The 20,974-nt window shown below is 32.5% G+C and overlaps 1 protein-coding gene and 1 non-coding gene across 14 annotated transcripts in view; both read left to right on the top strand.

Annotated features, from left to right (window-relative positions):
- The window catches only part of LNPK (lunapark, ER junction formation factor), a 66,682-nt gene that overhangs the window by 26,578 nt on the left and 19,130 nt on the right, over positions 1-20,974 (top strand). For 10 of the 13 annotated variants that reach the window (XR_004190020.2, XM_072961197.1, XM_072961193.1 and 7 more), the window contains 2 exons: positions 5,573-5,668; positions 5,752-5,803. Coding sequence is in view for 11 of the 13 variants with exons in the window: in XM_072961197.1 (XP_072817298.1) it covers positions 5,573-5,668; positions 5,752-5,803 (148 nt within the window). In the remaining 2 variants the exon portion in view is untranslated. Of the gene's footprint in view, positions 1-62; positions 172-5,572; positions 5,669-5,751; positions 5,804-20,974 lie in introns of all 13 variants that reach the window. The other 3 variants (XR_004190021.2, XM_006204888.4, XM_072961199.1) reach the window with 2 other exon arrangements.
- TRNAG-UCC (transfer RNA glycine (anticodon UCC)) lies at positions 4,097-4,175 on the top strand. Its single transcript has one exon. It is a non-coding gene; the product is annotated as a tRNA-Gly (tRNA).

Here is a 20,974-nt window from a genome sequence, read left to right as displayed (position 1 = left end):
GAGGGGGTGGAGAGAGAGGAAGAGAGAATATTTTTTCTTTGTTTTTTCCCATTTTCTATCAGTAATTCTGCTCACATGGGCATGTATTGTGGAGCCATTAAATGCATCCTTCAGATGTACTGGAAAGAGGAGGGCCAAGAGTAAGAGAGGAAGGACTCTAGATATTTAGAGGTTGGTATGTAATAGTTTTTAATAAGTGAATTGAACTTGGTGTTTGGCTTGAATTTACTGATACTTTTTTCATATATTTTTGAGATATAAAAATGATAATTGATAGCAGTATCATGTTACATGGAAACTTATTTAATTAAATTTAATCGGATGCAAAATCAATTCAGTATATTTTAATCTAACATGTAATACGTAACAAGTATGAAACTAATAAAAGTTATGAATGTTAAGATTAATGTTAAAAATTACGTGAATTGGTAAGACAAGACACTAGTCTTGAGGGAGTTAAGTACCTGAATAAATGAACTTTAATTTTGAAATTATCCATTTTGTTTGATGCCTCTTCAGTGTTCTGTGAGGTATTTACCAAATTGCATTGCCATTTTTGATGGTTCTAAATTGAAACAGAAATATTCCCATTGTATCTTACTATATTTCTGGCATTCTGTAAATTATGGAACAGCCAGAAATTCAAAATGAGGAAATATTGATGGTTCTCAATGATATGAAAGTTGTGATATGATTGGTTTGCCAATGCAATAAAAAGAAGTGCTGGTAGTGTTGATCAGAGCCAAGCCCTACTTGTACCAAAAGGGAGAAATGTTGATTAAAGTAGAAAGACAAAGAGGGGAGACAAAAGAAAAGAGAAAAAGGAAAAAAAAAAGGAGAAAAAATTCTAAGTGATGAGAAGCTGAATCAATGTTAGTGGCATCATATGACCAGGAGACAGAATCTTGGAGAACACATGATTGGGGAAAAACTCTCAGTAGAGTAACAGAGCAGACTTGGAAAATTCTGTGAAAGGGCAAACCACGCTATTCTTTAATAGCCCTTGATGGAATCACAACATAAAAGATGCTCCGTCTAGGTCTGACAGTTGGAAAATTCAGTTCAAGGTTCAATAGTTTTGTGTATCTAAATGGTTCGTGAGGCAAAAATATTACAGAATAGTTCAATATGACATTTCTCTTGCAGTATGATTAAAGAAAAATAAGTTGGCGGCCCTAACTCATTTTATTAATTAGGGAACACAGTTTGCTTTGACTTGATCGTTAGTTAAAGAACTGTTGCTGCTGGGAGCTGGTCCCTGGCCTTTATTGCTCAAGTCCTTAACAGACCTGCTTTGTTTGAGTAGTTTTACACTTTGTTTAGAACAATAAGTATTAAGAGTGAATTTATAAGGAGCGATGCTTGCTAATGATTGTGCTGGTAATGAGAGGAAAAAGAAGGGACATTACTTTGGAGCAAAAGCAAAATGTAATCAGAACTGATATTCTTTGGTGTTTAACTCCACATTTATATTAAAAATGCTGGCAGAAAAAAAAACTTGGTTTAAAATTAGCCAACTCCTAACCCTTCTCTTTCACTAAAAAAATTAATATAAATTGTATTTACTACTTGACGTTTTATTAAAGGTGGTTTCCTCAAGGTTGCATCTCTTTAATCTGGATAGATTTGTAATGTAATTTGTAATGTGTGAAAGTAATTTGTAACAATAAATATGAATCATCAACTGATTAAAAAGTTAAATTACTTAGAAAGGGAAAATGAGTAATAACAATGTTTTAAATCTAAGAACTTAGTGTAAGTAATGTAACTTACTTATTAAAATAAAGCCAGGAATTAATCTTTAGTTACCTAAAAAACCTTCCCAAGTTTCGTTGTGTACATTCTGCCAGTCACATATTTTGTGATCTTAAGTCAAAATCCATCAAAACATGAGTCAAAATGACCTAAGTGGCTTCATGAAAATGCTGTGCTTTTTCCAGAATAATACAGGTATTTCTATATGGTGATTCCTTTCTGGCATTTCTCATGAAATTCTCTCGATCAGTTGAGAAATTGGGAACATGGAAGGAAGTATTATAATTCTCTGAGAATTTAAGCTTAACAATCACTACAAATGTCACTGGTTCAAAAGAATCCACTAATGTCAGTTGAAAGCAAGAGCAAGAAATCCTGACATGCTGAGCTGTAGGTTAATGTGGACATTTCAGGGAACAGGATAGGACATAGAGAAGAGAAGTGGTGCAATCTAATTAATCAGGCAGTCTTCCTTTTGTGGCCATGTTATAAATATGTTTTATAGGCCCTTTCTCTTAATGATGGTGAGTTATTCTTACAAATAAATATTAATGAGTTTATATACATAGTATTCTGTATACAAAATCCTGTGAGTGATAGTCCATGAAATAAATTTTGGAAGCAAAAGAAGTCCTACAATTGGCAGTTTCATCAAGTGATTCTATGTAGGGCTGTTAGCCTCACTAGAAGTTTCAAATGTTACATTTTTATATTACCCAATAATGTTTGCTGGCATTTTCCAGTGTTTGAATATTCACTGTAGGCTACAGATCTTTGTAACCACTTTAACAGAAGAAATGCAGAGAGAGAGATTACTATTACTGTGAAATACTCATATGAAATCAGAAAATGATTTAAAATCTGAATTAGTCAAAACAATATTGATTTCATAAGCAAAACCAAAATCAGGGAAATGAGACAATATTTTTATATATTTATCATTATAAAAATATGAATTTAAATGGCACAACATGTACCTAACTCTGTGAGTTGAGGATGTTTTGGGGCACACCCTTAATAATTTGACCCAAGTCAATGCAAAATGAAAGAAATTTTTCTATATCTGGAATACTTGTTATGAAACAAGGATCATGAATATTGGATAGGGCAATTAATGCTTTGTGTGTTTTCATTATTTCAAGAATTATAATTTAAATATAGAATTATCTTTCAAAATTAAAAAAATTGACATTTATTTTATGTTAGTGTCCTTTTCATTTCTCTATAATGAAATTCTATATCAGGTAGAAGTAATTTTTGTATGTTCTCAAAATATATAATCTTGTCAAAATAATGTTGATTCATAATAAATAAGCAACCATGTGTTTATGATTCTCTTTTTTAAATAAAAATCTCTGAAACTTTTAATATAGCAAGAAAACAACTCACTCTTTGTTATATCATTCCTTCTTGTTTAAAATATATAAAATATTATGAAGTATACAGAATAACTTACAATTTAGGGAATTCTGAGAATTCACTTTTTCATTCCTGAATCCTGGGATTAATATGTTGGGTATTTGAAAAGACCGTTTCAGACTCATTCTGAATAATTTAAGTATCATTGACAATTATATGTGTCTTTGTGTTAGGTACTATTGTAGACTCTCCTGCATTATTTAAATTGCACAACAGTGTTATGAGACAGTGTTAATGTTTCTGCTCTATAAAAGGAGAAACTAAGGCTAACAGACTTGCTCAAAGTCTTTCTACAGCTAATTAAGAATGGAGATGTCCTTTGAACCCAGATCTTTTCTGACTTCAGAGTTTCATGTTCATGTTCTTCCCACTGATCAAATGTCTATAAAACATATTATTCACTTAAAATGTTGTAGGAGAGATGTGTTAAGCTATTATGGGAAAAAATTTTAGAAGTAAATGCAAAAGAAAGAGAGAATGGATATTTATCTTTTACTTTTTAAAATGATTTTAAGTTACTTTACATGTACATATACATAAGCATGAATACTTGCTGAATGATGTGCTAGGAATTGCAGTTATTTGGTAAAAGTGGCATTTTGGTTTTGAGTTTTGTGTGTTGTTTTAAAGATCACAGTTGTATCTAATCTTCCTTTTATACCTAGCAATAGCCTTACTGTAGAATTATGCTGTCCAAATCTGTAGCCACTAACCTCATGTAGCTTTTTAAATTTACATTATTTAAAATGGAATAAAAGTAGCTGAAGTTCAGTTCCTTAGTTTCACGAGCAGTGTTTTAAGTGATCATTTATCACATATATAGTAGTAGCTGCTGTATTGTGGAGATATAAACCACTTCCATCATTACATAAAGTTCTCTTGTTACAAAACTGGTCTAAACCATCAAAAGTTAATTTGTAATGGGGAGGGTTTTAGTTCAAGTGGTAGAACGCATGCTTTCCATGCATGAGGTCCTGGGTTCAATCCCCAGTACCTCCTCTGAAAATAAATGAATAAACCTAATTACTTCCCCCCACCAAAAAAATTTTTTTAAGTTAATTTATAGAGATCAGGGATTGATTCAGTTCTTTGATATTTCATGTATATTATGTTGATTTGGGGATATATTCTATCATGCCTTGTCTCTATCCCCACCCCCAATTTCCCCTCAATTCTAAGGTGATCTTACAGTTTCTTCACATAAGAAAATTAAACTTGCTTGTTTTGAGAATTTATCATAATTTTGAAATAATTAGAAAAATGTTTTAATTTCACTAAACCAAGGTTAATAAATCATCTAAGCACTTCTTAAATGTGAAATTGAGTTTTTAATGAGGAATCTATTAACTACTATTGTGGCAGCATATTTTAAGCTGTATTTTTACTTGGTAAATGTGCTCTGCTTTGCATTTTAAAATAAATGTCCTTTGGAATAAGCATATTTAATGAATCTAAGTGGCTATCAGTGGTCACTGAGAAGGAAAAGGTCTTGTTCCAAGTTTTACATAAGTCTTTTATTCTATACATTAGCAATTTGCCACAACTATGATTGTCTTGTTCTAAAGTTAAGCTTTTTCTGATATTGGGCTATAACTGCTAAAATGATATTTTACTAGTGATTACTTTTTAAATTAAACCCATATACTAAACCATAAAGTGACTGAAGTACATTGTAAATAAAATGCTATAATAATGAAGTGCTTTAATTACAATCCCTAGTGTGAGCATAGAGCTCAGTAAAATTTTTACTTAAATTCTTATTGTGTTCAGTTTTTTCCTTCTAAAGTTGTTTGAATCTAAATAAAAAAGAGGGAGCTTCAGCTTTTAAAGTCATTTGAGCGAATTCCATGAGAGAGCATGGCTGTTCTCCCAGTTAGTGAGTTTTCACTGCATTTGCAGCAAGCTAATTGCTTCTGCTAATAAATAATCTAAAATCGATGTTGACAGCAGTTAATTGGCACAGAGATTTTATTTTGTAAAGCTCTTTGCTAACGACCTTCTTTAAATTAATAGCATTAAGTGCTATGAGGAAATAAATCTGAGGAATTGCCTGTCATTTGCTTGTCATGTCTAATAACTTCCAATAATGATAGCTGATAGATTTTTGCACATTCCATTATTGAAGTTGGTGCATGTAATTATTCTCCTCATTATACGTAAACAATTAGCAATATTTGGTATTTCCTTGCAGTAAAGCTGTTAAATATAAGTAACATATTAGAGGTTAGAAGCCATTTAAAAATCCGGATTTTAATTATTTGAATGTAGGAAGTCTTTCATGCTATCTGGGTGTGTTATGTGCTGTTTATTTTAAGCTTTGTATTTAAATACTTTTTGAATAAGACTTATAAAAATAAGTAGTGTATGTGTGTTTTAATATGTGACAATTTATGGAAAGTTTTGTTTGCAGCTTGAAGAGGTCATGGAAAAAGAAACATACAAAACGGCTAAATTAATTCTTGAAAGGTTTGATCCAGACTCAAAGAAAGCAAAGGTGAGGCTGTGATATCGCTACTGTTTTATTATAAATTGCATAAAAGTAGTAGGTCATTGTAATAACGGTATTATATTTGATAGGAGTTTGAGCCGCCATCTGCTGGAGCAACTGTAACTGCAAGACCTGGACAAGGTAAATAACTTTGTAGAAACTGCTGCTGCTGTTGGAAAGATCCATATTTACCCAAGTGAGTTCAAAAGTGTGGTAGAGGTGTATAAAAACTTCTGTAGAGTGCTTTTATGTTAATTTGTATTTGGTAATTTAGGATATAACTTAAAGCAGATGGCAATGATTTTATTTCATTTTGATTTTAAAAGAATATGTTGATAAGTAAAGATGTTACCTGTTGAGACTAAATATATAATTGGTTTTAGTCTTTTGAAATTTAAGTTATTTCACCAATATTTTATAAGATTTTTACCCCCTTTAAATAAGAATCTCCTGGGATAGCTGCTATTATGAAAATTTTTACATTTTTATGACTTATTTTAGAGGCATTTAATGAAAATTTTTGTCAAACTTGAGTTTCTGAAATAACACTTTTAGTTAGGAAGAAAATAAAATAGTTCAGAAGTGAGGAAAAAATTGAATTGCTTCTGCATGATAACATTAACTCTTTCTGAGGTTATATTTCCAAATTACTAGTGAAACAATTACTATTATATCATTAAATATTATGTAATTTTTAAAATGTTATTTTAAGTGGTTATGTGAAGTATTCTGAAGACTGGCATATGAAAAGATATTTTCGAGTTTGCATTGTCTTCCCTCTTTGTTCTCTTCTCTAGAATATAATAAGATACAGGCATACCTTGGAGATAATGCAGGTTTGGTTCCAGACCACCCCAGTAAACTCAATATTATAATAGAGTGAGTCACATGAATTTTTGGTTTCCCAGTGTGTATAAAAGTTATGTTTACACTGTAGTCTGTTAAGTGCAAAAGCATTATGTCTTAAAAAAAAAGCAATGTACATACCTTAATTAAAAAAATACTTTATTGCTAAAAAATGCTAACCATCATCTGGCAATGCAGGGTTGCCATAAACCTTCAATTTGTGAAAAAAAAAAAGCTCAGTATTTCCAAAGCATAATAAAGTGAAGCATAATACAACGAGGTATGCCTATAGTTTGTAAGGCTTTTGTAATAGAATATACCATTAAAAATTTAACTTCTGTTTTTATTAATCATCAGAATTAGAGCCTGGTTTATAAAGTTAGGGTTACGTTTAGAACTTTGAGAAGTCAATTCTTTTATAAATATCCGCAAAGACCTTGAGTACTAAATAAGTCATAACAGTTTTAGGTTTTCTAATTGGTGGAGCTATGTGGGAAGAATTCTACCCTCTTCCACTCTTTATCAGTTAAAATTTTGGTTTATAGAGATATTAGCGTGCTCTTTTGATAAATGTGAAAGTTTATCAAAAGTTTAAATATGATTAAAATAAATCAGACATAGATACTTGCAATGAAACACCTACTTTCATAATCAGTTTAAAATTTTCTATAATTTACACTTCTTTCTAGTAATTATAAAAAATTTTATTAGCCTGCAGGGCAAGTTTCTATACTTTTTACAGTATTTTGTGTAATTGGTACCAACTTTTCAAAACTGCTTTTTAAATAACCTTGGTGAATATATTTTTAAAATGCGATATTTTGCAGAAAGCTCTTGCTGTTACTTAAAGAAAAACACTGTTCTCTCTTATTAAAAAAAAGAACAGATGTATGATCCCCTATATTGCTATTCTTAAGCGTTTATTAATATTTAGGCAACATAAGTTCGTTTAAGAATCTAAACTTATCTTTGCTTAGAAACTTCTGAAACCCCAATTTTTCCTTCTAATGTCGTACTGTAATGATAGAAAAACCATTGGTGGTCTCCCTACTTTGGATTCTTGCAGCACTGCTTTTGGATATTCTTTTAGGGAGAGTTAACATTTAGCTATAATATAAGTGAATTGTTCACTGAAAAGAATGTATTAAATAACTCTTATGTGTAAACACTGTGGGGAATAAACAAATGAATATAATATGGTTTTTGACCTTAAGAAGCTTATAACCTATTTTTTTAAAGACTGTTTCTTCTGGAGTATACTATTCTAGTATTCGGAGCTTTTCTAGGTCCATAGTAATTCTGTTTGAAATTTTTTCCCTATTTAAAAAAAATTCTAAACTATATCTCAACTTTAGTCTACTTTTTGAGAATTATAATTCAGTTTTCTTGTTTAATTTGATCTTGTTACTGTCATTTTTATAGGTGACTTAGTCATATTTTATTTATGTTTAAGTTTTGTGTTTCTGTGAGTTAAGTCAAGTCTTTCTTTACTTTAAACCATTGTTCATTTGCTTGTTTACTCGTTCCTTCTTCCCTTCCTTCCTCTATCACTCTTTCTCCCTGTCACCTTCTTCTCTCCCTCCCTGTTTCTTTTCCTTTTTTTTCTTTCACTTATTTCTGAGCTTAAGTAATAGACAAGGGGAAAAAGTACTAAAGGTGTATGTATGTACGTGTGTGGCATTTGAATAGATCTGCTCTCCAAATTGAATCTAATTAAGGTGTCCTTATTTTACTAGCTCTCTTACATGATTGCTGAACCAGAACTTTGATTCATGTGTAGTAGATTGCTTTCTTTTGTTTTTATTATTTAGGTGTTAATGATACATATTATACTGAAACTGATTATAAAATTTAAGAATAGTATTCTTTGATTTGCTTAGGTTTAACACTAAAAGCAGTATAATATTTACTGAACATAATGGCTAATCTGGCTGCTGGCCGCCTCTCTCCCCTTTTTTATCCCTTATGTTTCTTTTTATTTATTAAGAAAAGGTATTGATGTATAATTGACATACAATATTAATTTCAGGCGTGCAACATAGTGATTTGACATTTATATACATTACAAAGTGATCTCCACAATATAGTACCCATGTGTTACCATAACAAGTTATTATATTATTGACTATATTCCCTATGCTGTACATTATATCTCCATAATATATTTATTGTATGAGTAGAAGTTTGTACTTTTTAATCCCCTTCTGTTTTGTTTATTCCTCAACTCCCTCCCCTCTGGCAACTACCAGTTTGTATCTGTGTGTCTCTTTCTATTTTGTTTTGTTTGTTCCTTTGTTTTGGTTTTTAAATTTCCCAATAAATGAAATAATACGGTTTCGTCTTTCTTTGTCTGACTTATTTCACTTACCCTCTAGGCCCATCCATGTTGCAAATGGCAAGATTTCATTCTGTTTTATGGCTGACTAATACTCCATTGTATGTGTATATATATATACCTTATCTTCTTTATTCATTCATTTATGGATGGACACTTAGGTTGCTTTCATACTTTGGTTATTATAAATAAGTAATGAACATGGGGTGCATGTATCTTTTTGAATTAGTGTTTTTGTTTCCTTCAGATAGAAACCCAGGAGGTGGAATTGCTGGATTTTCTGGTAGTTCTGTTTTTATTTTTTGAGGAGCCTCCATATTGTTTCTACAGTGGCTTCACCGGTTTACATTTCCCACTAACAATGTACGAGGGTTCCCTTTTCTCCTTGCCAACACTTGTTATTTGTTGTCTTTTTGGTTAAAGCCTTTCTGACAGGTGTGAGTTGATATCTCATTGTGGTTTTGATTTGCATTTCCCTGATAATTAGGGATATTGAGCATCTTTTCATGTATCTGTTGGTAATCCATATGTCTTCCTTGGATGAATGTTGTCTCAAGTCCTCTGCGCATTTTTTAATCAGATTGCTTGTTTTTGTTGTTGTTGTTGTTTGTTTTTTTTTTTTTTTTGGTATTGAGTTGTTTAAGTTCTTTGTATAGTTTTAATATTAAACCCTTATTGGATATGTCATTTGCCATCTTTCCCCATTCAGTAGGTTGCCTTTTTGTTTTGTTGTTGGTTTCCTTCACTGTGCAAAAACTTTTTTCTTTGATTAGTTCCATTTGTTTATTCTTGCTTTTGTTTCCCTTGCCTGAGAAGACAGATCCAAAAAGATTTTGCTAAGACTGATGTAAAGAGTTTATTGTCTATGTTTTCTTCTAGGGATTTTACAGTTTTAGGTTTTACATATAAGTCTTTAATCCATTTTGACTTTATTTTTGTATATGGTGTAAGAAAGTAGTAGATCCTTTTGTGCACAGCTGTCCAATTTTCCCAACACTATTTATTGAAAAGACTGCCATTTCCTCACTTTATATTCTTGTATCCTTTGTCATAGATTAATTCACCATAAGCATGAGCTTACTTCTGGGCTGTGTGTTCTGTTCCATTGATCTATGTGACTGTTTTTGTGCTAGTACCATACTTTATTGATTACTATTGGTTTGTAGTATAGTTTGAAATCAGGGGGCATGATATCGCTGGCTTTGTTCCTCTTTCTCAGGATTGCTTTGGCTATTTGGAGTCTTTTGTGGTCCCATACAAACTTTAGGATTATTTGTTCCAGTTCTGTGAAAAAATGCCATTGGTATTTTGATAGAGATTACGTTGAATTTGTAGATTGCTTTGGGTAGTATGGATATTTTAACAGCATTAATTCTTCCAATCCATGAGCATGGCATATTTTTCCATTTATTTGTGTCATTATCAGTTTCTTTCATCAGTGTCTTACAGTTTTCAGAGTACAGGTCTTTCACCTTCTTTGTTGAATTTGTTCCTAGCTATTTTATTCTTTTTGATGCAATTATAAATGAATTGTTTTCTTAATCTCTCTTTCTGATAGTTAATTATATAGAGACAAAACAGATTTCTGTATATTTATTTTGTATCCTTCAACTTTACTGAATTCATTAGTTGGTTCTACAAGTTTTTTGGTTTTTTTTTGGTAATTCCTTTAGGGTTTTCTGTATATAATATGATGTTATCTGTAAATAGTTACAGTTTTATGTTCTTTCCAATTTGGATGCCATTTATTTATTTATTTATTTATTTATTTATTTATTTATTTAGTCTCTCTGTGGCTAGGACTTCCAGTACTGTGCTGAATAAACATGGTGAGAGTGGGTACTTTTGTCTTATTCCTGATTCTTAGAGGAGAAACTTTGAGCTTTTCTCCATTGAATCTGCTGTTAGTTGTGGGTTTGTCATATATGGACTTTATTGTGTTGACATATGTTCCCACTACACCCAGTTTGTTGAGAGTTTTTATCATAAATGGATATTAAATTTTGTCATGCTTTTTCTGCATCTATTGAGATGATCATGATTTTTATCTTTGTCTTGTTAATGTGGTGTATTGTAGTGATTGATTGTGAATATTGAACTATCCTTGAATTCCTGGGATGAATGCCACTTGATCATGGTGTTTGATCCTTTTAATGTATCATTAAGTTTGGTTTGCTAGTATTCTGTTGAGGATTTTTGCATCTTTGTTTATCAGGGATATTGGCTTGTCATTCTCTTTTTTGTGGTGTCTTTGTCTGATTTTGGTATCAGAGTAATGGTGACCTTGTGAAATGAATTTGGTAGTGACCCTTCCTCTTCAATTTTTGGAATAGTTTGAGAAGGATAGGTATTAACTCTTTTAAATGTTTGATAGAATTCATCTGTGAAGCCATCTGGTCCTGAACTTTTGTTGTTTTTTTTCTTTAATTGAAGTATAGTTGATTTACAATGTTGCATTAGTCTCTGGTATACAGCATAGTGATTTAGTTTTTTATATATATTCATTTTCATATTATTTTTCATTACAGGTTATTATAAGGTATTGAATAAGTTCCCTGTGCTATACAGTAGGGCCTTCTTATTTATTTATTTCATATATAGTAGTTTATACCTGCTAATCCAGAACACCTAATTTATACCCCCCCCCCAACAAACACACACTTTCCCCTTTGGTAACCATAAGTTTGTTTTCTATGTCTGTGAGTTTCTGTTTTATTTTCTGTGTCTGAGAGTCTCTTCCTGTTTTGTTCATTTGTCTCATGTTTTAGATTCCACATATAAGTGATAGGATATGATATTTGTCTTTTTCTGACTTATTTCACTTAGTATGATAATCTCTAGGTCTATCCAGTTTGCTGCAAATGGCATTATTTCATTCTTTTTTTATGACAGAGTAGTATATATACTACAACTTCTTTATCTAGTCATCTGTCGATGGACATTTAGGTTGCTTCCTAAATATCTTGGCTATTGTAAATAGTGCTACTGTGAACACTGAAGGTGCATATATCTTTTTAGAGTTTTCTTCAGATACATGGCCAGGAGTGGGAATACTGGATCATCTGGCAACTCTATTTTTAGTTTTTTAAGGAATCTCCGTACTGTTTTCTATAGTGACTGCACCAAATTCCATTCCAGCAGTGTAGGAGGGCTCCCTTTTATCCATGTCCTCTCCAGCATTTATCATTGGTGGACTTTTTAATGATAGCCATTCTGACAGCCAAACTTTTTGTAGTTTTGGTTTGCATTTCTCTAATAACTAGTGATGTTGAGCAGCTTTTCATGTGCCTGTTGATCTTCATCTTTATGTCTTCTGTGAAGAAATGTCTTTTTAGGTCTTCTGCCCATTTTTTGATTGAGTTTGGGTTTTTTTGTTGTTGTTGTTATTGAGTTGTATGAGCTGTTTGTATTTTCTAGAAATTAAACCCATCAGTTGCATCATTGGCAGATATTTTCTCCCAGTCCATAGGTTGTCTTTTTATTTTGTTTATGGTTTCCTTTGCTGTGTAAAAGTATATAAGTTTGATTAGGTCCCATTTGTTTGTTTTTGCTTTTATTTATTTTGCCTTGGGAGACTGACCTAGGAAAACATTCCTACGATTTATGTCAGAGAATGTTTTTACCTGTGTTCTCTTCTAGGAGATTTATGGTGTCCTGTGTTACATTTAAGCCTTTAAGCCATTTTGAATTTATTTTTTGTATGATGTGAGGGTGTATTCTAATTTAGTTGATTTACATGTAGTTTTCCAGCTTTTCTATCACCATTTGTTGAAGAGACTGTCTTTTCTCCATTGTATATTGTTGCCTCCATTGTCAAAGATTAATTGACTGTAGGTGTGTGAGTTTATTTCTGAGCTCTCTATTCTGTTCATTGATCCCTGTATCTGTTTTGGGGCCAGTACCACACTGTTTTAAGTACTGTAGCTTTGTAGTATTGTCTGAAATCTGGGAGGGTTATGCCTCCAGCTTTGTTCTTTTCCCTCAGTATTGCTTTGGCAGTTCTTGGTCATTTGTAATTCCATGTAAATTTTAGGATTATTTGTTCCAGTTCTGTGAAAAATGTCATGGGTTTTTTGATTACTGATTCAATTTTATTATTGGTAATAAGTTTGTTCATACTTGCTATTTCTTTATGATTCAGTTTTGGGAGATTGTATTTTTCTAGGAACGTATCCATTTCATCTAGGTTGTACATTTTACTGGCTTATAATTGTTTGTAGTAATTTTTTTATTATCCTTTGTATTTCTATTGTGTCAGTTGTAACTTCCTTCATTTCTGATTTTATTTATTTGGGCCCTCTCTTTTTTTCTTTATGAGTCTGACTAAAGATTTGTCAAGTTCATCTTTTCAAAGAATCAGCTTTTAGTTTTACTGATTTTTTCTTCTTTTTTTAGTCTATTTCATTAATTTCCAGTCTGATCTTTATTATTTCCTTCTACTAACTTTAGTTTTTGTTTGTTCTTCTTTTTTTTTTCTAGTTTCTTTAGATATAATATTAGATTGTTTATTGGAGACTTTTCTTGTTTCTTGAGTTAGACTATATCACTATAAACTTACTTCTTAGAACTGCTTTTGCTATGTCCCATAGGTTTTGGTATGTTGTATTTCTGTTTTTATTTGTCTCAAGGTATTTTTAAATTTCCTCTTTGATTTTTTTTTTTGTTGTTGTTGTTGAATCTTTTGTTGTTTAGTAGCATGTTGTTTAGATTCCATGTGTTTTTGTTTTTTCCATTTTTTTCTTGTGATTGATTTCTAGTTTCATGCTATTGTAGTCAGAAAAGATGCTTGATATGATTTGTCTTAAATTTATTGAGTGGTTTGTGACCTAGCATGTGATCTATCTTGGAAAATGTTCTGCATACAATTGTAAAGAATGTGTATTCTGCTTTTTTTGGATGGAATGTTTGGTATATATTGTCTGTCTGGTCTAATGTGTCATTTAAGGCCAGTTTTTTATTGATTTTCTGTCTGGTTGATCTATCTATTGATGTAAGTGAGGCATTAAAGTTCCCTGCTATTACTGTGTTACTGTCTCTTTCTCTGTTTATGTCTGTTAATATTTGCTTTATATTTTTAGCTTCTGTTGTATTTGGCACATAGATATTTACAAATGTTATAACTCTTGTTGGATTGATCTATTTATCATTATGTAAAACTCTTCTTTGTTTCTTGTTACAGCCTGTTTTAAAGTCAATTTTGTTCTGATATAAGTATTGCTACCCCAGCTTTCTTTTTATTTCCATTTGCATAGAATATATTTTCCATCCTTTCAGTCTATAAGTGTCTTTAGATCTGAAGTGAATTTCTTATAGACAGCATATAAATGGGTTTTGGTTTTTTGTTCATTCAGCCATCCATTGTCATTTGATTGCAACATTTTGTTCATTTACATTTAAAGTAATTATTGATAAGTATATACTTACTGCCATTTTATTGTTTTCTGGTTGTTTTGTCATTCTTCTCTGTTTCTGTTTTCTTCTGTTGCTTTCTTCCCTTGTGATTTGATGATTATCTTTAATATTATGTTTGTATTCCTTCCCTTTTTTGTGTGTATCTGTTATAGATTTTTGATTTGTGGTTACCATGAAGTTCATATATAATGGCCTATGTATATAATCATCTATTTTAAGTTGATGATCTTGTTTAAATTCAGACACATTCTGAAAGCTCTGTATTTTTAGCTCCCACCATGTTTTGTTTTTGATGTCATACTTTACATCTTTTTGTTTTGTGTATTTCTTAACTACTTACCATAGATACAGATGATTTTACTACTTTTGCCTTTTAACCTTTTTACTAGCCTTACAAGTGATTGATCTACTACCTTCACTATATGTTTGTCTTTACCAATGAGATTTTTCCTTTATAATTTTCTTATTTCTAGTTGTGGATTTTTCTTTTCCACATAGAGAAGTCCCTTTAATGTTTCCTGTAAGGCTGGTTTAGTGGTGATGAACACCTTTAGTTTTTGCTGTCTGTAAAACTCTTTATCTCTCCTTCAGTTCTGAATAATAACCTTGCTGGTAGAGTATTCTTGGTTGTAGTCTCCCTCCCGACTCCCCCACCCCCCCACCCTTGTTATTTTGAATATATCATGCCACTCCCTTCTGACCTACAAATTTTCTGCTGAAAAGTTAGCTGGTAGTCTTATGGGAGTTCCCTTATGTGTAACTAATTGTTTTTTCTCTTGCTGCTTATAAGATTCTCTCTTTATCTTTTGATATTTTAAGTATAATGTGTCTTGGTATGGGCTTCTTTGTGTTCATCTTGTTTGGGACTGTCTGTGCTTCCTGGAGCTGGATGTCTGTTTTCCTTCCTCAGGTTAGGGAAATTTTCAGCTATTATTTCTTCAAACATTAGCTGCCCCCTTCTTTCTCTCTTTTCCTTCTGGAATTCTTATCATGTGAATGTTAATTCTTATAATGTTGATGTTGTCCCAGAGGATCTTTAAACTGTTCTTATTTTTCTGAATTCTTTTTCTTTTTTCCGTTCAGCTTGGTCAGTTCCCACTACTGTGTCTTTCAGATTGCTGGTCTGTTTTTCTATGTAGTTTAAATTAATCTTCCAGTGATTCCCTCTGGTGTGTTTTTCATTCTGATTATTATATTCTTAAGCTCTATTTTTTTTTAATTTAGTATTTTCTAACTCTGTTGAAGTTCTCACTATGGTCATTCATTCTTCTGAGTTTGGGGAGCATCTTTATGATAATTACCTTGAACTCTTCCTATCAGATAGATTGCTTATCTCCATTTCATTTAGTTATTTTTCTCAGGTTTGTCTTGTTCCTTCATTTGAAACATACTCTTCTGTCTTCTCATTTTGCCTAATTCTCTGTTTATTTATTTGTATTTGATAGATCCATTACATTTCCTGATCTTGGAGAAGTGGCTTTATGTAAGAGATGTCCTGTGGGGCCAATGCTCATGCTCCCTTCTGTCTGCCGGATCCAGATGCTTTAGGAGTGTACCCTTTGGGGGCTGTGCGCCCCTTTCTGTTGTTGTGGGGCCAGTTACTGTGTGTTTGCTGGGGCTGGCCCCAGGCCCAGCTGGCTGAGAGGACTTGCCTTGTGCTGTTACTGGGGGTACATTGCTGGGCAGTGCAGACCCCCCAGCACTTCTGGCTATGAGACCTGGTGACATGAGACTGCTGTGAGCACCCCGGTGGGTGAGGCAGTTCCCTGTCCTAATAGGCCAGAGGGAGGATTCCACAATGGTGCCTACTAATTCTGGTATCATCAGGGTAAAGTGAAATCCCAAAAGTGTGTGCCTCCAACCTCTCATTCCCCAGGACAGTTCCAGCTGCCTTCTTCCTCTCTTTCCAGGAAGCTTTCTGAGATTGGCAAATAGGTCTGACCCTGGCCTCTGTACTTGAATTTGGATTAAGTGAGTTTTTGTATGCACCCTTTAAGAACAGAGTGGATTGACAGGACTTGGTGGTGATTGGATTTGGAAGGTGGGGAGTGGGAGGAGGAGTGAAGGTTTTTGGCTTGGGAACTGGTAGATGTTAGATGTTTTTTAGGGGGGGAGATAATTAGGTTTTTAATTTATCTGTTTATTTTTGATGGAGGAACTGGGGATTGAACCCAGGACCTTGTGCATGCTAGGCATGCATTCTACCACTGAGCTATATTCTCCCCCCAGATTAATGTTTTGAACAAGATAAAGGACATGAGAATTGGAATAGTAGGTTTGTGTAGAAGATAATGAATTTGCTTTTGAATCTGTTACGTGGGAATTAAATCCAAGTGGTATAGTTTATAGGTAATTATTTCACGTGGCACTTAGAAAAAAGAATGAGGTTATAAATACAGATCAGGAGTCATTGGGAAGTATAGGTGATATTTATTGAAACTATGAGATTGAGTGAAATTGTCCAGAGAGAGAAAATAGTGTAAGAGGACCTATGGCAGAACCCCAGGGAATAATAACATTTAAGAGTAGATAGAAAGTAAAGGATCCCAGGAAAAAGAAGAAATGAGCAGAGTTAAAAGCAGACTTGAACTGGCATGTAGAAAGTTGAAGTGTCAGTGGGGATTGACCCTCTGTCAAACTCTGCAAAGGGTCAAGTAAGTAGAAGACAAATGAGGCCACTGAATCTGAAGTTGTATAACAGAGTGAGGGCATCATTGTTATAAAAACTTGGATTTGTATCCTGGCTTCTGTGAGAGCAAGTTACTTGGCTTCTCAGCTTTGGTTTCTTCTTTTGAAAACTGAGGATAGGAGTTATCTCAAAAAGTTAGTCTAAATATTAGATGAAGTTAGTAAACTCATGTAAAGTGCCTAGTATAGTTCTCAGAAAATAATAGGAATTTAATAAAAAGTTGCTGTAACAACAACAGTAATGGTAATGTTATAAATTGGTAACCAAAACAATGGTACTTTCAGTGCTAGGTTGATACTTTGATAGTTAAGGAGGACAAAAACCAGATTGTGTTGGGTTGAGGAGTGAAATGTTAAGAAGTTTTTCTCCTCCTGCACCCTGAAAGCTTTGACTCTATGGAAAAAAAGGGATTATGGAGTCATTTTTATTAATTAAAAGCTATTGACCTATTGAGAAAACAATTTTGGTAGAGAAGTAGGGCAGAAGCTGAATTGAAGGAGCATAGTTTGAGTAGGATGTGAAGAAGATGGTACAGTGAATGTAGACATTAGAAAATTTTGAAAGTAAAAGAAAGAGATATCAGATGCATGATCTTTATTGTTTTGATTCTTTAAAGGGATCATTTAAATTTAACCAATAGAGATCTGAATTTATATAAATTCAAAAATAGAAACTCTCGTGAAAATATATTTCCACTTTGTTCTAACTGTATCTCATAATCGCATAAAGAACCAAATCACCCTAAGTTTAGGAGTGTCCTCACCTGCATTTGTGAATCATTCATAGGTTTAAAGATTTTTTTCCTGCTCATTACTAAAGTCCTAGTTATCGAAATTTTTTCTTATGAGGCTTAGAACTGAACACAATAGTTCAGAAGGTCTTTAACTTCAGGGAAAATACAAGGACTGTCTTTTTAGTTCTGCCAACTCTAAAGAAATTTGAAACCTGAGTGGGTAGAAGACCTTTTAGTTTATATGAGGAACTGGTGCTGTCAGCTAGGATGAAAATCCAGGCCTCCTAAGTGTTGTATTCTTCCTACTATAGCTTAATACCAAAACAAAGACAAAACCTTCTACCAGTATGTGAATAATCAGTATTTTAAAATCTGATAAATTAAGAGATTATTATTATGAACATTCATCTCAAGAGTTATTTAATAGCAAGCTAGAGTAATAGATTTAAGTTTTTACGTAAATCGTAAATTTATATATTTAAACAAGTTCACAAGTAACTTTAGGAGAGCATTTAACTTGTAAATTGATGTCTATATTTTATTTTAATAATTGCTTTAGAAATTCTAGATTGCTCAGCTTTAGATTTATTGTAATCTCTGGAACCTTTTGATGTATACTACTTCTAATACTATTGCTTATTAAGTCCTTGTTCTCTGGCTAAGCTCTTTGTGTTGATTATCTCTTTTATTCTTTACAACAACCATAAGGGTTAAGTCTTCTCATTATTAGAAAGCTGAACTGAGAGATGTCGTCAACCTGGAAAAGGCTGAATGCACATCTATCTAATAAACGGGGTGGAGTTAAAATTTAAGTCAAGATAGTTTGTTTCTAGAGTCTATGTTTTTAACAAGTATCCTGTTTTATCAGTATTTTAAACTTTATTTTCTTCCTTTTGTTTACCATAATATAGTAGTTTTTAATCTCATTTTGCTTCTATTTGCTTTATTTTGAATTTAAAATTTTAGAAATGTCCTCGTATTTGGTGTGATTTTTATTGAATTGTTGATTGATCATTGATAAGGATATTGAAACATCCTCTGGTCAAGAATTGACTTTATACAACTGTCTTTATGCTTTACAGATGGATGTGGAATGCTTGGTAAATGTTGTTGGGGGATGGTATTTTGCATTTAAATGCAGGAAATATAACCAATATGACTACTTTATTGAGTACTAGAAACTCTTTAAGAGAATTATAATACAATGGATTTGTAAACAGCATGTGGCTAAAAGTAGATGAATGTTAGATATTTTAAATTGAGACTACCAGAATTTTCATAACACTTTACCAAATATAGATTTGGTATTATATTGCTAACTGTTTTCAGCGTTTGTCATTATAACTTGTCGTTACCTGCTTTTTCCTTTAGGAACATTGAAACTCTGTTTTCTCCCTTTCCTGACTCTTACATACTGTTTTTCCCTTTTGTCTGCCTAATTTTAGATTTAGAAATTATTAAGCCAAATCTCTTTTATGGAATGCTAGACATGGTGCCCTTTGTTAACTAGTTATAGACCTTACCTTATAGTAGCATATGAGTGATGTTTAAAAAAAAAAAAAAAAGAAGGCTTTAATTTTCACAGGGTAAATACACTCAGAAGAAGCAGTCTCAAGTGTTTGTTCTAGAAGTGAAAAGATAATAGTGACTTTTAATATAGTCTAATAGATGTTAAGCATTTATTTATCTGGAAGAAAAATGTCATTTTTTCAGTTGTATTTTATCTGGAAATCTGCTTAAGAGTGATTTACAATATTTGATGTCTAATTTTTAAAAAATTAATTTAAATGACTGAACCTTTATATGATTTCATTGATCTCAGTACCTTTTGCAGCATTTAATGGCCTTTATAATGTGTAACCATCTTTTAAGGTGTTCCTTGTGAGTAAAAGATAATTAAGTAACCAGCTAATTTGCAGAAGATATTAGGATACAGTTAGTCTATGTAAAATCTGGAATTTTCTATGAACTGTAAGGAAAATTGCCAAATATAAAGGCAATTACATTTATATAATGAGGACATGCTTGTAATTTACCATTGCCATGGCTGGGTTAGAGATTAAGTTGAGAACTAATGGAAAGCTGATTGGTCCCAGTAATTATAGCTAAATGCTTATTTGAAAATATATAGTTGTGTGAAAACACTGCCATCTGAAATAATATGTATTCAATAAATGTGAGCTATCAATTTATAGGCATTATCTTATTTAATTGTCATAACAATTTTGAGTTAGGATATTACTATCCTTATTTTACAGATAATGAGAGGCTTAGTGAAGTTAACCCATCTGAGGTTATGTAGGAGTCTAATCAAACCTTTTTGACCAGAGGGCCCAGGTTTTTAAGTATTAGATTAAATTATAGCAAACTAAAATCTAATGATTAAGCTGTACTTTTTTTTTTTTTTAGTAAAAGTATATTTATTTAGAGAGATGTACACAGGGAAGGGTGGGTTGTTTGGTTAAAGTAAAGGTAGATGCACACTCCATAGACATAGTGCAGGCTTGGAAGGCAAGAGATGTGTGGTGTTGCTAGTTTTTATATGCTAATAAGTGAGAGGATTATTCCAGGTACTTTGGGGAAGAGGCATGGATTCCTAGGAATTGGGCCACCACCCTCTCTTTGACCCTTCATGGTTCGCTTTGGAACTGTCATGGCACTTGTGGGTGTACCATTCACCATGCTAGTACATTACAATGTGTATAATGCATACATTACAATATGTATAGCTCAAGGTCCACTGGAGGTCGAATCTCCTGCCATCTTGGGCCTCCAGATCTGTTGGGAGTTGACTTTCCTGCCATCTTGGTACTAATTGCTGTGGCATTCCTTTAATGGCTGTGTCCTGCCCTCTTCCCTTCTTTCTCATTCCTCCCTCAGAGATTTTACTCCCATAATCTTATGGGGGTGCAGAGGGACAGTGGTCCATCTTCTGTAGCTGCTTCAGGACTGGGTAGGGGCATTGACCCTAAGGTAGTAAAAATCTCTGATTGCCTAATCTAGGGGCCCCAGGGGCAGTACAGATTAAGCTGTAGTTTTGTTTGCAATGAACTTTTCATAAAGATCTTTAACTGTCAAATAGAACCCTAAAGTATTTTGCTTCTGAAAGTATGCATTTTTTAAAACCAATCATGCCAATTAAAGTTAAAATTTAACTTCTTTTGTTTTAGCCTGTAGTTTCAGGATTTATAATAATTTAAGGTGATAATATAGAATTAAAAAGCTGTTAAGTGCTTCTTTAAAATTTGAGATCTTACCATCAACATTCAAATAAGGTATTGGTGGGAAGAGGGAATG

The sequence above is a fragment of the Vicugna pacos genome, chromosome 5 (assembly GCF_048564905.1).
Source record: "Vicugna pacos chromosome 5, VicPac4, whole genome shotgun sequence".
Taxonomy (NCBI): Eukaryota; Metazoa; Chordata; class Mammalia; order Artiodactyla; family Camelidae; genus Vicugna; species Vicugna pacos.
The sequence above is the reverse complement of the archived record's forward strand: the minus strand, read 5'-3'. Positions and strand labels throughout refer to the sequence as shown.